This window comes from Excalfactoria chinensis, chromosome 2, assembly GCF_039878825.1.
Source record: "Excalfactoria chinensis isolate bCotChi1 chromosome 2, bCotChi1.hap2, whole genome shotgun sequence".
Taxonomy (NCBI): Eukaryota; Metazoa; Chordata; class Aves; order Galliformes; family Phasianidae; genus Excalfactoria; species Excalfactoria chinensis.
Window position 1 is genome coordinate 8,020,864 of NC_092826.1, and position 15,261 is coordinate 8,036,124.

Below are 15,261 nucleotides of genomic sequence, written 5' to 3' on the forward strand. Positions count from 1 at the left end.
ATTCACTGTTTTTAGTATTAAAGTTTCTCTGCAATTAAGCACTTACGATGGTCAGGGGATACCACAGAGATAAACCCAGAAATTAGTCAGCTCTGAATTCGTGCTGCAAAGCAGTGCTGTATGTGGGAAAGGTTCTGTGTGCTGTCAGTGTTGAGGAGCAGCTCAGTGGGGCAGGCAGCAGAGAGCTGCAAACTCAGGTGAGCAGGAAAGCACTTCTCAGTGTCTATCAGATGCTTCTAAGCACAGCTCTGTGCTTCTTTCTTCTTTTATTTTTATATTTATTTTGTTTTTTTGTTTTTCCTCCTTCAACAGCTCCTTTTTTTCTCTCTCCCAATGTGTTTTGTTAAGACATTTCTTTCATTTGTCAGACTTCCCTGCTCTGCCACTTGGAAACAAGCTCTCCCAAGCTCTGCATTAGCACACTGCACAAAGTCCATTGCTAAAACATTTTCCCTGTCCTACCACAGACAGCAATGGGACATAATAAATAAATAAGTATTGAAATCTGATCCACTTCAGGAAAAACACTGATTGACATCTCCAAGGGGAGGTAAGTGGGGTAGGGGCTGTCCTCCTCTCCCAGATCCTGTATTTGAGATTCCCTCTTGCCACACAGCCACAGTCTCCATGAAAGGCAGACATTTGGGCTCTTCTCCCAATGTGGGCAGCAAAGACCCTCCAGCCAAGGCCAGCTTTATGTTGCAGGGGCAGTACAAAGGCATCCATGTTGTTGGCTGTGTTCTTGTCCCTTGAGTCAGCATGCACTGAGATGAGATAGTATGGGCAATGCTGCCTGGTCATACTCCATGTGCCCAAAGGGGTCACAAGAAACATGTAGGCTGAGATACATGGTCCTCAAACACAAAACTGTCATTGCAAAACAGATCTCACAGAGCTAAAGTGACCTCATAGAATCATAGAATCACAAGGTTGGAAAGGACCTACAAGATCATCTAGTTCAACTATAACCTCAGTAACACAGTCCAACCTACTTCCTCTGACTGAAAGTACCAGCTACTATAGCCCTTCTGCTACAAAACATATATAGTTACAAACCACCCTTGAGGTTGTCTGCCTAGCTCTCCATTCCACATTCTTGGCTATATTACCCAGGCTGCGAAAACTGGGGAACAAGATTTAGACAAGGCTTTCTTACAGCCTCAGCCCATAGCCTGATCATGGTATGAGGAAACTATGGATGAGTATAGGTTTGGAGTCTGGCGGGTAGGATTATACAAACTTAACAGACAAGTACTACCTAGAAACTTTGCAGAGTAATGGCCTTAAGTTGCTCCAAGTGCAGTTCAGGTTATATATTAGGAAAACTTTATTCTCTAAAAGAGTGGTGAGGCACTGAAGCAGGCTGGCCAGGGAGGTGGTGAAGTCATTGTCCCAAGATGTGTTCAAGAAACATGGAGATGTGGCACTGAGGGATGTGTTTCAATGGGCATGGTGGTGATGGGTTGATTGTTTGACTAGATGATCTTTTCCAACCTGAGTGATTCTGTGATTCTTTGAGTCCCAGTAAAGCCCCAGCTGTGTGACTCAAAACTTAAGACCTATATGCTATATGATACACGAAAGATACTGATTTTGTGAGTTCTGTTTATTTGCCATTTTCATCACTCATCTTCTTTTGCTATCAATGTAGATGGTATGTATCCCCTGGTCATATCATTCTGGGACAAGTGTTGGAGCAAATCACACATTACAAGCAATAACAATACCAAAACAATATTTCTTTCTCCTAGAGCAGCCAAAACCACTGGAAATTGGAATCCATGATGCGGTGGCCCTATTGGCATATGCCAGCAAAGTTGAGTCTTGGATTTCTATGTCTCTTTCTTGTTTGGAACATAGGTAAGGATGATGATTTGGTGGTCCCCGGGGAACAACAAAGGCATCTTTTTTTCAGCTTCTTTCATGGCCTGAGAGATTTCTCCATTCTACATCCAGGGCAGGACTGGTTGCCTGTTCTTTCATTCTGCACAGGCAAGTCTGATGGGTTTGACCTACCAGCTAGATTGTCAGTCCAAATTTAGCACATATTAAGTGAGATGTTAATGCAGATGATTAGAACTGTATGGACCTTGTACCATGGATTATCCACAGGTTATTTTTCACCGTTGCCTTGTTCATTATTGAGAGAATTCTGGAAAGGATCTTTATCTGCTGAGCTCCACTCCAGTTTCCCAAAACACAGCCCTGAACATCTGCTCTTCATAGCAAACTTACATGTAGCCCATGTAGATCTCTTTTGAGTTAGCCTCATTATACTTCATCCCTGTCAGTCAATGTTGAGTACAAGCCCACATCAATCTGTGAAAACAGTTTTCTACTAATTTTTAGTTTTTGATTCTTGAGTTAAGAGGGCAAACTCTGATAACTAATTTATTTTCCTCATTTATCTGGCAGCTAATGGATCAGGAAGGTCTTTTGGGAAATGCTTATTCCTAGGCACTTGACATACTGCTGTTATGGATACTTGGTGTACTACTTTGCAGCGCTTGTGTCCATTGGTTTCTGTGCCATAATGAATAAGAGCAGCAAAGTCACCCCAGCAGAGTTGCAGTAAGAAATACTTGGCAGCTCAATAAGGTCATATATATATATTTTTTTTTCTCAGACTCTTTCTTTGCTTCACAGCTTCATGTGTAAGAAGAGAAAACAAGAAAGAGAAGCAAGTGGCAGTTCTGGCTACTGCAGGTAACATCAGCACATCACGAACCCTTGACCCTGTGCATGGGCATTGATGGGAGTGGGACGCACTGAACTGGGGTGGCATTTACTCTGTGGAGTCCATATACAGGCACCTCTGTTGCAAGAGCTCTTTGCCCCAGCATATGCAGATTCATGGCCAATTTGATTGGGAATGTGAAGAATTGGTACCTCTTTTTAATTACTCTCCTTCCAGAGCCCTCCAACCAAAGGTGGGCTCCTCTGTCGTCTCTGGGGGTGTGTGTCTCACAGTGCTTTTCTCTGTTACTGTCATGCTCATTTGTTCCAACACAGCTTCACACGAGCTTTGTTTAGATCTGGTTAAAAATACTACTGATGTCATTGGAAAATTGTATTTCTTTCCAAATTTGATTTTGCTTTCATTCTGGCTTTCTGTGCTTCTTTTTCCATCCTGCTCTGTTTTTCCTCTCTGTCATGTGCTCACCGACCACCTTGCACATGGACAGGCACCATGCCACTCAACTTCTTCATCACCTCATGGTAGGGAAGGAAAAGAACATCTTTGGAAGCTCAAACCTGGGAGAAGTAGGCAAGCAATGTCAGCAGAAAGTAAACATCCTTTAAATAAAAAGAAGTAACATTCAGCAAATTTAAGTTAATCTGCAGAAGTAGTATAGTCATCAAGTTAACTGAATAATAAAAAAAAACCCAACAACTGTGTTCACATCCTATTCGATGTAGCACTGTAGAAAGGGAGGAGGATTTCCCAGTTATTTTCTCCTGCATTTGTGTGCTCTGATTTTCCCTTGGAAGGACACAAGGACGCTGCTCCCTTTTGACACCTCCAGTATGTCCAAGGCAGAAGATGGCACAGAGCACTGCCTAAATTCTGGGTACCATTGCACTGTTCACTCTATCTTGTGATTTTTCCAAACTTGTTTCTGCTCTCCTGGCTTATCCATTTTCTCAGAGCCCCAGTACATAAACTACACTTTTTGTTTTCTCGTTCTGGAAGCTTTTTGCCTTGTACAAACAGGTGATTTGCAGCCATTTCCAGAGACTCTTTCTTTTCCAGAGTTGCCAGCAAAGTCCGTGGATCTGGCTGCTGTTAACCTGACTGAACTGGTGAATGGGATGCTGAGCACGGCGCTAAGAGGTGACAATGCAGTGGCTGGGGAGATAACAGGCTGCCAGTGGCAATGAAGGAGATAAAGAACTGGTGGTGTTAGCAGAAGCCACAAATGCATGCTGTCTGCATCCAAAACTAACTCTCAAAGCAAGTTACACTTGCACATTTTAAAGCAGATGTCTTCCTACCCCAAAGAATTTATAAATTAGTGTGTTCATAGATAGGCACAGCACAATTACGTATGAGATGCCTTTAGAAAGCACTATGTAATCCAGTGCAGGTTTGCTTGTTTGCTTTATTTATTTATTTTAAGAAAGTAGTACAGATGAACCATTCCTCAGTGGTAATGAAAAGGAATTGAGTCTCAGGCATCTGCATCATATCAGCATCTCAGGAGTCTTTTTGAAATCAAATGAGCAGAGCCAAAACATTCTGTTTGCATAATTTGTTCCAACTGCTAATTACAAGGGCACGTATTTCTGCAGGTACCAGAAAGCTCTTCTCTTTGCTGAGCATCACATCCTACAGCTCGTTTGCCTTCCACAAAGTGTCAGTCACCATTTATAACAGTGAGTGCATTTGCCCAGTGCAAGATCTGTCCCCACCATGTGGCTACACATCAAGACACCCATTTTATCTCTCTACAGTTTCTAGCCTGAAAAATGTTGACCCTGGCAAGTTCCCTATGCACTACTGCTACTGTTTAAACAACGTAACAAATGACTTGACAGGTTGGTATGCAAGGGAGACTGGCAATCAAATGAGTATACCAATGGCTTCCTAAGTCTACTCCTATTCAGCAGAGAAGTTCTGAACATTTACGTTTCAAACATTTTCATGTGCAAGCATGCATTCAAAATGGATTTATGTTTATTTTTGCCAATGTCAATTTGGAATGTGTATTTGTCTCGCTCCAATTTACAGGAGGGATAATAGGTTCTTTGGTATATGTATAACCGGCATGAGATTAAGAAACAACGGTTCAAATGTTGGTCTGACCAGTTTATTACAAGTCTTAATCAGGGAGATAGGGGAGGATGGACGATTTAGGGTGATGGGGAAGGAAAGGCAGGTGACAGAAAAGATAGAAAGAGGCAAGAATTGCGTAAAGTGGGGATAGTCACCACCAGGATCCAGCAGTGGTCCATTTGCAAGATGTTCTGACAGTCCAAGGCAAAAGTGCAGGTAGAGGGGAGGGAGAAGAGCAGCAGCAGCATGGCCAGCCTTGGGCAGCAAGTGGGTATCACAGTATCACAGTATCACAGTATCGTGCAAGTTGGAAGGGACCTTAGAGATCATCGAGTCCAACTCCCGGGATTTGAGCCCTCTGTGTAGCAGAGCAGCATTTCTGCCACTTACGCCACAGGGGGGATTCAAACCCCGGGCCTCTGGTGTTGCAAGCAGCAATTTATACCACTGCGCCACCAGAGGCACACGAGGCTGGTAGTGGGAAGAAGCCGCAGGGTAAGTCCAGGAGCAGGCAGCAGGATTCAGGTAGCAGGTCCAGGAGAGTCTGTCAGCAAGCAGGACTTCCACAGTGATGGACCTGATGAAAGATACCTTCTTGTTTTTCAGCACACAGGCATCACGTTGTGAGGAATCTGATGTTAGAAAACCTCTCTTATTCTTCAGCATGCAGGCATCTTCTTCACCATGCAGGTCTTAGGTTGTGAGGAATCTAATGTCAGAAACCTAACTTCATGGTTGCTGATCCCTCGTTTATCCTCTTTTTTCCTGCCTACGTAGCATTCCTGGGTACTTGGGTAAGAGTCATGTGCAGCACCCCTGGAGATGGCCATCTTCCTTGAGATAAGCACACACAAAAGACTGCTTCCAGCTTATCTCTCTCCTTCCCCCGGCATTGTCCATCTATGTCCCTCAGACAAAGAATTTCTCAACCTTTGACCAGGACTTGCTTGGACTTGTTCATCTGTGTCCTTCAACAAGCTTTGATTCAATGGTATAAAAGAAAAGTCTCTTACAGTGTTTCAGTTATATTTTTTCTCTGTTTTGCTGTCTAGATTTCACTGCTTTGCTTGTTGACATTATTGGAAACTCTACCAGTTATCTCACAGAAATTTTCAAATCTACTTCTATTCTCTCAGGTTTGTATTTATTCTTTAGTATTTATTGTTGCCTTATTTGCTTTAGTCCTGGCATGGAAACAGGCCTAGAATGTGTATACAATCATACACAATCCTATTGCTCTAATTCAGCATCAATTATCTAGCAAACATGACCTGTGCTTGTAAAAAAACAAAAAACAAAAAACAACAAAAAACCCCATAACCAACTCCTTAGAGGAAAAAAAAATACATATATAGTTTGCATATATAATGCAGATGCATAGGAGCAAGATGATTTTCTACGAGCATCTGTTTTTTCTTTGAAATTTCAGTACATTAATACTGAGTGCTGGTATCTAGGGAAATTTTGACCCCCAAGAAATAATAATATACAATATTTTCTGAAGGTTTGTGTTCTTTGTAAGCATACCAGTAATTTAGAATTTTCATTATATAGAAATATTTCTCCAGGAAATACTGATATTTGGATTTCTTCATCAAAATCAAGCCTGAAAGAAATTTTTTGTTCAGCTGTAGTATCCACATACCATTTCAGTTTTATGTTTTCCACTACTTAAGATGATATCATGCAATGAAAGCTAGTAACAGTGATCTACTCTGCATTTCTTTGTCTTCCAGTCCGTCAGAGCAATGATTCAGACTGTATCTACATCTGTGTGATGTCAGGTCAAACAGGTAAATTCAAAAACCATTCCAATTCAATCACTGCCTTATTTACTTACCATGATGACATATCAGAAACAAGTCCATCTTCATATTTTTTATCATTTATGTTTGCAGGGAGAAATCTGTCTGACTTCTGGGAAATACTAGAGAAATCTCCTGTTATTAATTATACATTTTCCAGTAACACATCTTCTGACCTAGGTAAGCACATAACCAGGGAATAAAAAGAAACAGCAACTACAATGAAAGCCATGTCTGGGTAACATTTGCAATGAATGTTCCTTCTCCATCTTGCAAAACTAAGTAAAATCTACAGTCATCTAAATATTCAATGCAAGGAACAAAAAATAGAGCTGAGCTGGTGAAGCTCTGTGATACTTTTGATTCAAATGAGTAGCCAGGTTGCCCAGAGAAGTGATGGATGCCCATCCCTGGAGACATTCAATGTCAGGATGGACAGGGCTCTGAGCAACCTGCTGTAGCTGTAGGAATCCCTGTTCAGTGTGGTGGAATTGGTCTAGATGATTTTTAAAGGTCCCTTCCAACTCAAATGCTTGTATGATTCTATGATCCACCTTAACTCTCAGCATGAGTATCTGCTTTTATATGAGTAACATTCAGAAAGGAGTCAAATATACTCACCCATTGTGCAGCATGGATGCTCCACCTGTCACTGACAGGACGACTTTGGAATCAGTGACAAGTTTACCTGTGCTGAAAGCTGAAGAATGTTTCTCACCAAGTATATAAAAAAACCATAAAACTAAAAGACCAAAGGTACTTTGCTAAAAGATAACTTTCTTTTAAAAGGAAAGCAGTTGTTTCTTTCGTATTACAGCTTGATTTATTTCCTTTCCAACATGTAATTTGCCGTAGATACTGAATCTACTAACCCTATCTATTTTCTCATACCTTAAAGATATAGATTCCGTGTTTTCAAGTTTCATGACATCACAGGAAGACTCAAACAAAACTGTGGATCCATCAGCAGAAAATCCATGGATATTTAATAGTGAGTAAATATTGTCAGCCTTAAATTTATGTTATCCTTTGTTAATGTCTTGACAAGTAACAGCATATCTTTGCTACAAACCACCGTGATGTTAAACTATAAATAAAAGTTAATATAAAAAACTTAATAGAAGTCTTAACAAGCAGATCAGGCCAGTAATTCCCCCGACAGAAAAGAACCTTGAGCCCCTCCAGGGTTGGGAATTCTGTGGCTTCTCTGGTCAGCCTGTGCCAGTACCTCACTACCGTCTGAGTAATCTAAACCTCCATTTTATTTTATTTTATTTTATTTTGTTTTGTTTTGTTTTGTTTTGTTTTGTTTTGTTTTGTTTTGTTTTGTTTTGTTTTGTTTTGTTTTGTTTTGTTTTGTTTTGTTTTGTTTAAAACTATTCCCCCTTGTCCTATTACTACCTACCCATGAGAAAAACTTGATTTCCCTCCTGTTTATAAATTCCTTTTAAGTATTGGAGGTCTGCTATCAGGTCTTCTCAGAGCTTTCTCTTCTCCAGGCTGAACAAGTCCATCTCCTGCAGTCTTCATAAAAGAGGTGTTCCAGCCCTTTTGGATTTTTTTTGTTTGTTTATGAGAACTTGCATATTGAAATGTTCTCAGTCAAAGCATCCATCTTTATTGGCACTCCATGTATTTTCTCCTGTAAAGAAACTATAAAAGAAAATAATTTTTAAAATGAAGTGAAGAATTGAATCTGACCTGCTAGTGGAAGAACTCGAGGAGTAGATAGGATTTCCTGTGTATATTTTAGGATTTATTGGATTTCCTGTGTATATTTTAGGATTTATTGGATTTTCTGGATATATTTTGGGATTTATCGTCTCTCAGCATGTTATTCTTGCTGGTACCCTCTGTCTTTCTTCTTTTCCAGGTACTAGCACTCCTCTTGCCCTAAAAGGAAAGGACAATTCCAACACGAGGCCCCCACCATGGACAAAGATGGTTAGTGTGAAGGCATCAGGGTTTCCACCGCTGTATGTAGACACTTCAAGACCACGAGGCACAGCTGGAGCCCCTCTTGCTGCTGAGAGGACCTTAGTCACGTCACCAGCTTTGCAGCCCAGCCCCGGTGAGTTCAGCATGGAGGACCAACACTTACTTTACTCCACTAGAGTTTGTCCAAAAGTCAATCCCAAAACGCATATCAGAGATGGAGTTTTGGACAACCTTCAGGGTGACTTGCTCTGGGTCACTAGTGAGGAGATACCTGTATCACAGAAGTCCTAAAAGAAGTTAGAGGGACTGTCCTGTAGTTTCTTAGTCCTCTGGGGGACTACCAGGTCCTGCCAATCAATTATTTGCTCACATTTTCTCCAAACCTAGTGAACAGACCTATGAAAAAAGCAATACAGAACTGCTTCTCTGGGTAGATGAAACATCTTGAAATCCTATCTCTTCTTGGCCAATACACTTTCCAAGATGTAGTGAATACATATGTTCTTCCTTTTTCATCTTGGCATCCTTTTATGTCTTTGGAAGTACTGGGTAAGGACCTGACTGTTCAGCAATCTCATATATGATTTCTCACTAAACAGATAAAAAAACAAAGTTTCTGAATGAAATGAAGCACTTATTTCTCTCCTTGTAGCTGATACAAACATGTTTTGGATGCAGACTGTGCCACCTCAAGATGCCAACAGTAAGATACAAACAGAGAAAGGTGAGATGGAGTTGGGATAATAACAAAGTGTGTAAGTTGGCATGTTTCTGAAAAAGAAAATAGCATCTGCTAAAATAGATGATTGTGAATGTATTTATATATCAGTTTCTACAGAAGTGTTTATTAATGGTTTGTGAATTCAGCTTTGTTTGATCAAGCTTTTTTTTTTTTTTTTTTTTTTCCTGTTTATACATCAGAGCCTCTTACATTCTTCTCCATCCTATAGATTTGCCTTCCTCAGTTCTGTCAAGTCCACCTCACCAACCTGGCCTGATACTGAAACTTCACTCTTCTGCACGTAAGTGACTGCACCTCATGCGGCAAAAATAGTAGCCTGGCTGAATGTACATCAGCATGCAATTTTTTCCATCCAGAAAATAACGTGCAGCTTTAATGTATATTTTAGTACTTATTATACGTGTAAAACACCCCAAACGTCAAAGAGATTGCTTCCGTATTTCTGAATCATACATAATTTCACACTGAATACAGAAATTCTGCTATGATGACAGAGTTAACTTGCATATTCTGTATGTTCTCCATTTTAACATGGAGGGGCTATTGAAGAATCACAGAATTCATCTGTTCCAAAAGAAGTGGGCAAGCTTCAAATTTACTTGTTGGTACAAATGAAATGATTAAGTCAGTCTTTGACATATGAATCCTTCAGAATTTCCATGAGTTTTCAATGCTGAGAATTCCCTCTTGGACTAAAGAGGGATAATTATTAGCAAAATTTTCAGCAAAGTTCAGTTCTTCCACTTATATGCCTAATTAATTAGAATATGAGAGCTTAAAGCAGTGCACATGTGATGATATACCACTCCACTTATAATCTAGTCATGTGATCAGTAGAATTATATTTCCATGTAGATATTTAGAAAGAGGTTACATCCTTTCAAAATCTGGACTTGATCCAAAGTCAGAGAGAGTTTCTCCACTCTAGGAGAGCCTGCCCTGGCTTTGGATGCTGAGCATGTGAGTGTCGAAGTCCAACCTACCCACTTACACATCGCATCCTGCAGATACATTTAGTACTTACAGGGCCTCTGGCATCCCTTCTCCCAGTGATCACACTGGAAACCAAATAATGTGGCATTGGTTGCATGAAGAAAATGAACCAGCATCAAATCATATTAATACAATTTGATTTCATTCTTGATGGTGTGAGGAACTCGAGGAAGCAATTTCTTCAATCACAAAAGTGGATTTATTTATATATATTTATTTGTTCACTTTGCATGCCAACTAATAAAATGTGAGAGCACGCTATGGCATGAAGAGAGGGATATTTTAAGCCTGAGTTATTCACAGTAGGCACAATATTGCTTTTCACTGGCAGCAAAATTTAATCTCAGAGTCAGAGAAAGCTGATATGCTCTTCCTAGTGGACAGGGCTCTTCGCTGTAAAGGCTGGTCACTTACCTGCCTGTAACAGTAGTGCAGTAATTTCAACAGGACAAAAGCAAAGCTCTGCACAGACAGCTGTGGTTTCTCCTGTTGCCTGTTTTGAGCAAGTCAATTTCTTAAAAACAAAAAATCTTAGAAAAGGATGTATTACAATAAATTTCTAGTTGAAAACATCTTTGTATCAATCTGAATCTGTAGGAATTAATGAACAGAATCCATAAAATAAATCTCTTTACAAAAAGATATAAGAAATTACCAGAAAATTAAATGAGTCTTTAATTGAAAGAGAATTTCAGCATTAAATACAGTTATATGTATATATAGCAATAATTTAAAATGGAATTATTGTTGGAAAAGAAAATCAGAGCAATTTGTTTAACTTTCAACTTTTTATTTTACTTCTTTTTCCTACATAACTGAATCCACGTTGAAATTGCTGTCGTTTGATTTACATTTAGATAGAACAGAATTTCTGCTGGCAAAACACACAGCTTGAGTAAAGAACTAATGCCTGTTAGATGGGATGGTGAGCACCCACTTTGGTGGAAACATTAAAACACTCTGGAGTGTGGCTATTAGCAATTTTAATTACTCCCAGCAACACTAAGATACTTTTTAATGGACAGTCTGTACTGAAATCTCACTGCCACATGCTCTGATGTTCAGTTATTAACACAAAGAGTGCTTTATTAAAGCAAGACATCAGTCATTTTTAATTGCCATCAAGAGAAAAAAAAACACAAGGCAGTGTCAAATGCTGGTGATGTTCATGCAAAAATAGTGCAGCCAGCAGGAGAAGGGAGGTAATTGTCTCCCAGTACTCAGCACTGATAAGGCTGCATTTTGAGTACTGATTTCAGCTTTGGGCTCTCATTATAAGAAAAAGATCAAGTTGGAGTGCTGGATATTAGAAAAAATATATTCTCACAAAGAGTGGTGAGGTATTGGAACAGGCTGCCCAGGGAGGTGGTGGAGTCACCATCTCTGGAGGTGTTCAAGGAATGTGTAGATGTGGAACTGAGGGATGTGGATTAGTGAGCATGGTGGTGACAGGCTGATGGCTGGGCTAGGTGATCTTAGTGCTCTTTTACAACCTTGATGCTTCTGATATTTTAAGTACAATGCTAACACTGAGAGAAATGGGGCTCCCTCTTGCCCAACGCTGGCTAATTTCAGCTGAGAATTGTGCAGTGTCTGTGACACTCAGACAGTAGCCATTTTTCAGAGGAAACCAAGACTACAGTAGCTGCAAGACCTACCTATTTCTCCTTCATGATTCCTGCTACTCTGGGCAAGCTTTGGTCAAAGGTAAATCACTTCATAACAGATCTCTTTGAGCTTGGCAGTGCCTTTATTTTCTTCCTGCCCATGAATGCCATTTTATATTAAACTTCTTGTCAGCACTAGACAAGTGAGTCTCATTTCAACAGAACTTCATTAGTCTAAATTTAACCCCTGTAGCCTCTCCTATCATGTAACATAAGACAGCCCAAAGCTGTAAAGCATATGAGACATGTGAACCTGGGAACACAATTACGCTGTCTAAAGGGATTATACTCTGCACATACAGCAGTTTATCTGAACATGTGGCCAAAGCCTGCTACTGATTTCACAAATAGAATAGCCAGCTATCATCCCCCCTGCTCCCTTGTAAAGGCAAAGGCACAAAAGCACAACATCACCTCTTCAGAGCAGTGTTACTTTGTTCACAAAGCAGTGGTGATCACACACCAGCTGTAGCTGTGCCCAGCTGCCTTTTAGCACTTTTTATGTGTTGCATTTCTTTTTCTGTCAAGTCCTTTGATTTTTACTGACTGTAACAACTGTTAAGTAAAGGCAAAAGACATAAGATTATGTATAACACATTATGGTTTCAGGAAGACAAGATTAGGGTTAATGTAAGGTTTTCTCTTCATATGAAGAAGAAAAACACTGGAAAAAATAAAACCAAAAACCTGAAAGCAGCATCAGATTTGCCTTTCCTTTTCTGTTTACCTCATTTTCATCTTTTCTTTTCTATGACAGAAAGGGAATCTGAAAGGAGATTGTATTTCACGCTGAAAAACCACATAGCAATACTTACAACCTGCCATCACCTATTTTGTTGTATTAATCCATCTGCAGCCTGGCACAGCTGCATTGCCTGGTGGGATGAATTGTTTTGTGTGCAAATGTTTACCTCTCACTGCTGACTGCAGAAGGTTCAAGTGAACAGAACAAACTAGATATTTTCCTTTCAGTTGTTGCCGAACAGGGGAGAGGCAGTCCATAACTCAATATACTATTTTCCTGCATTACTTTTAAGTTCAAGCAATATAGTGGTTGTCACTTGAAATTAAAAAATGATTAACCAACTGGCAGCTGACAAAATAAGTAAAGTGGAGAAATTATTCCTACCTTCCGCTCAGAGCAGGCAAAAAATGACCTTTATTTCTTCCAGATTCTTGTCAGTTTTGTAGCCTCTAGGAAGGTATTTACCAAGAGGATTTTTTTTTTCCCCCTAAAATCATGGCTGAAATTAGCTGATTATTCAAGGTAGTGGAAGCAAAAGTAAAAAATACAAGATACATTGAGAGATGGACAGTGAGAAGGTCACAACCCCTGCATAAATTATGTTCATTTTCTTAATGGGGATAAAAAAGGAGATTAAAAGAACAGGGTGTCTGATTGTTTATTAGGTCTGTTGTTTTAAGTCCAAGATTCAGATATAGAGATTGAGTGTAGGAAACTGTTGAACTGGAAATGACTGTTCCGTTAGAGTTTGTGTGGAGAAAAGATCAAATGTAGTAAGTGTGTTGTGTTGCTTCATCTCACTGCTTTCTGCTGTGGAAAACTGATGCTACAGTGCCAACTGGACCTCCATCTGGAAAGTTATCAATAAATGAATTACATCTTTAGACTTGTCCCTTGTATTTGTAATAAGTAAAAGCAACAATGATTTCAGTAACTTACTGGAAGTGATAAATAGTAATGAATGGATAATCACATTTTGCTTTTACTCAAGCAAGTGCCAGTCTGTGTGTTCATTCTTTTTCAGTTATCTGCCTTAGCCAGACTTGACTTTAACTTAACTGTTAATTTGTATGTTTCCCTTTGCCCGGAAAAGTTACTGTATAAAATTGTATGGGTCAATTCTTTGAACTAGTTCATGATTCTGTTTCTCCTAGGGTGTCCACAGGCGATCCTCAAAGACCCATACATGACCTCACCTCCTGTCACCATCATTCTGCAGAAGATCAATCCCTGTCTGATGGAGCTTTGCAGGTTTTTTCAGTTGTGCCTCTGTGCTGGCCAAAGAAGACATTCCATAAAGAATGCCATGAGGTAAAATCTAGCAGCAGTTTCATTTACTGTGTCATCTTAAAATACTCCACCGTACATTTTCCAGTGACAGTTTTCAGACATCAGTGATTTGAGTCCCTAGAATCATAGAGTTATTAGAGTTAGAAAAAACCACAAAGATCATCTAGAGTGGCCACCAACCCATCCCCACCATACTCACTAAGCCATGTCCCTCAGTGCCACATTTACACATTTCTTGAACCACTTCAGGGATGGTGACTCCACTACCCGCCTCAGCAGCCTGTGCTGCATCACCACTCCTTCCAAGGAGAAATTTTTCCATGGCTACTGGCCGAGTCCCATATGGACCCTCAGGGTGCTGACCTGTTTTTTTCACCAGTCAGTGAACAGAGATCAGCTGAATCTTCCCAAGTATCTAATGGCAAAGTTAGAGGTTAGAATATTGAGAGAGATAGAGAGAGTACAATATTACCAGCATGATGTACATACAGCTATGTTTATGAAAGACAACTAAACAATACTCTTCTAATTGTACTGCTTTAGGTACTGTGTTGAGTACTATTCCTGGTTTTTGAAAAATGCAAGTTATGTCTGTGAAAGAGTCAAAAGAGTTGCTTACTCCCACAGTAAGTATAGCAAAAAGTCTTAGACACCCACAGAGTATCTGATTGCTCTTCAAAGTGTTATCTGATGAAGATTTTTAAGATAACAAAAAGAAAAAACAAAACAACAGACTTATATAACCGTGTATGTTTTTGATATTCTCCTTGTAAAACCTGATCTGACTGTGTTATTCTTTTTTCTTCCAGCATTAAAGCAGAAATGCCTTAAGAACATCTGTAAATCAGTCTAGAGCACTGAGGAATTTTGCTTCAGTTTGGGAATGGTGACAGTTTTAATAGTCTTTTCAGATTGACATAGGTTATCTGCGAATATGTCTAGCAAGTTATTAACCAGAAAGTAACCTAGAAATCTCTCTTCCTCCAAAGCAATGTGAAAATGGTGTGTAAAAACAGATGCATTTTATACATGTATTGTACCTGGAATAAAAATTAAAATAAAATAAAATAAATTAGTCTTTCTAAAATTGAATTTTATAAAGGGTTCTTATTTGGTGCGTGCAATGTCTTTTGCTAGAATAGTACCCAATTAACATAATGTAATCAAAGTGAACAAATATGGAAAATTTAAAAGCAACCTGAAGTACTGAAATATTTCTGGAAGTCCATGTGAACTGCCCAATACCAAATCAAGTGTCTCCCTTTACTTTAGTAACTCATTTAGTGCAGAGCTCTACTAGGGAG

General features: G+C 39.6%; 1 protein-coding gene across 1 annotated transcript; it reads left to right on the forward strand.

Annotated features, from left to right (window-relative positions):
- The first annotated feature begins 149 nt into the window (after nucleotides 1-149).
- Nucleotides 150-14,810, forward strand: HHLA1 (HHLA1 neighbor of OC90). The gene is made up of 16 exons (XM_072330309.1): nucleotides 150-197; nucleotides 1,752-1,860; nucleotides 2,647-2,706; nucleotides 3,755-3,835; nucleotides 4,294-4,377; nucleotides 4,456-4,539; nucleotides 5,830-5,913; nucleotides 6,514-6,570; nucleotides 6,676-6,762; nucleotides 7,481-7,573; nucleotides 8,456-8,653; nucleotides 9,173-9,244; nucleotides 9,471-9,542; nucleotides 13,822-13,978; nucleotides 14,501-14,583; nucleotides 14,767-14,810. The coding sequence occupies exons 2-16, from the start codon at nucleotides 1,782-1,784 to the stop codon at nucleotides 14,808-14,810; spliced, it is 1,335 nt and encodes a 444-aa protein (XP_072186410.1). The 5' UTR covers nucleotides 150-197; nucleotides 1,752-1,781.
- Nucleotides 14,811-15,261: the final 451 nt, after the last annotated feature.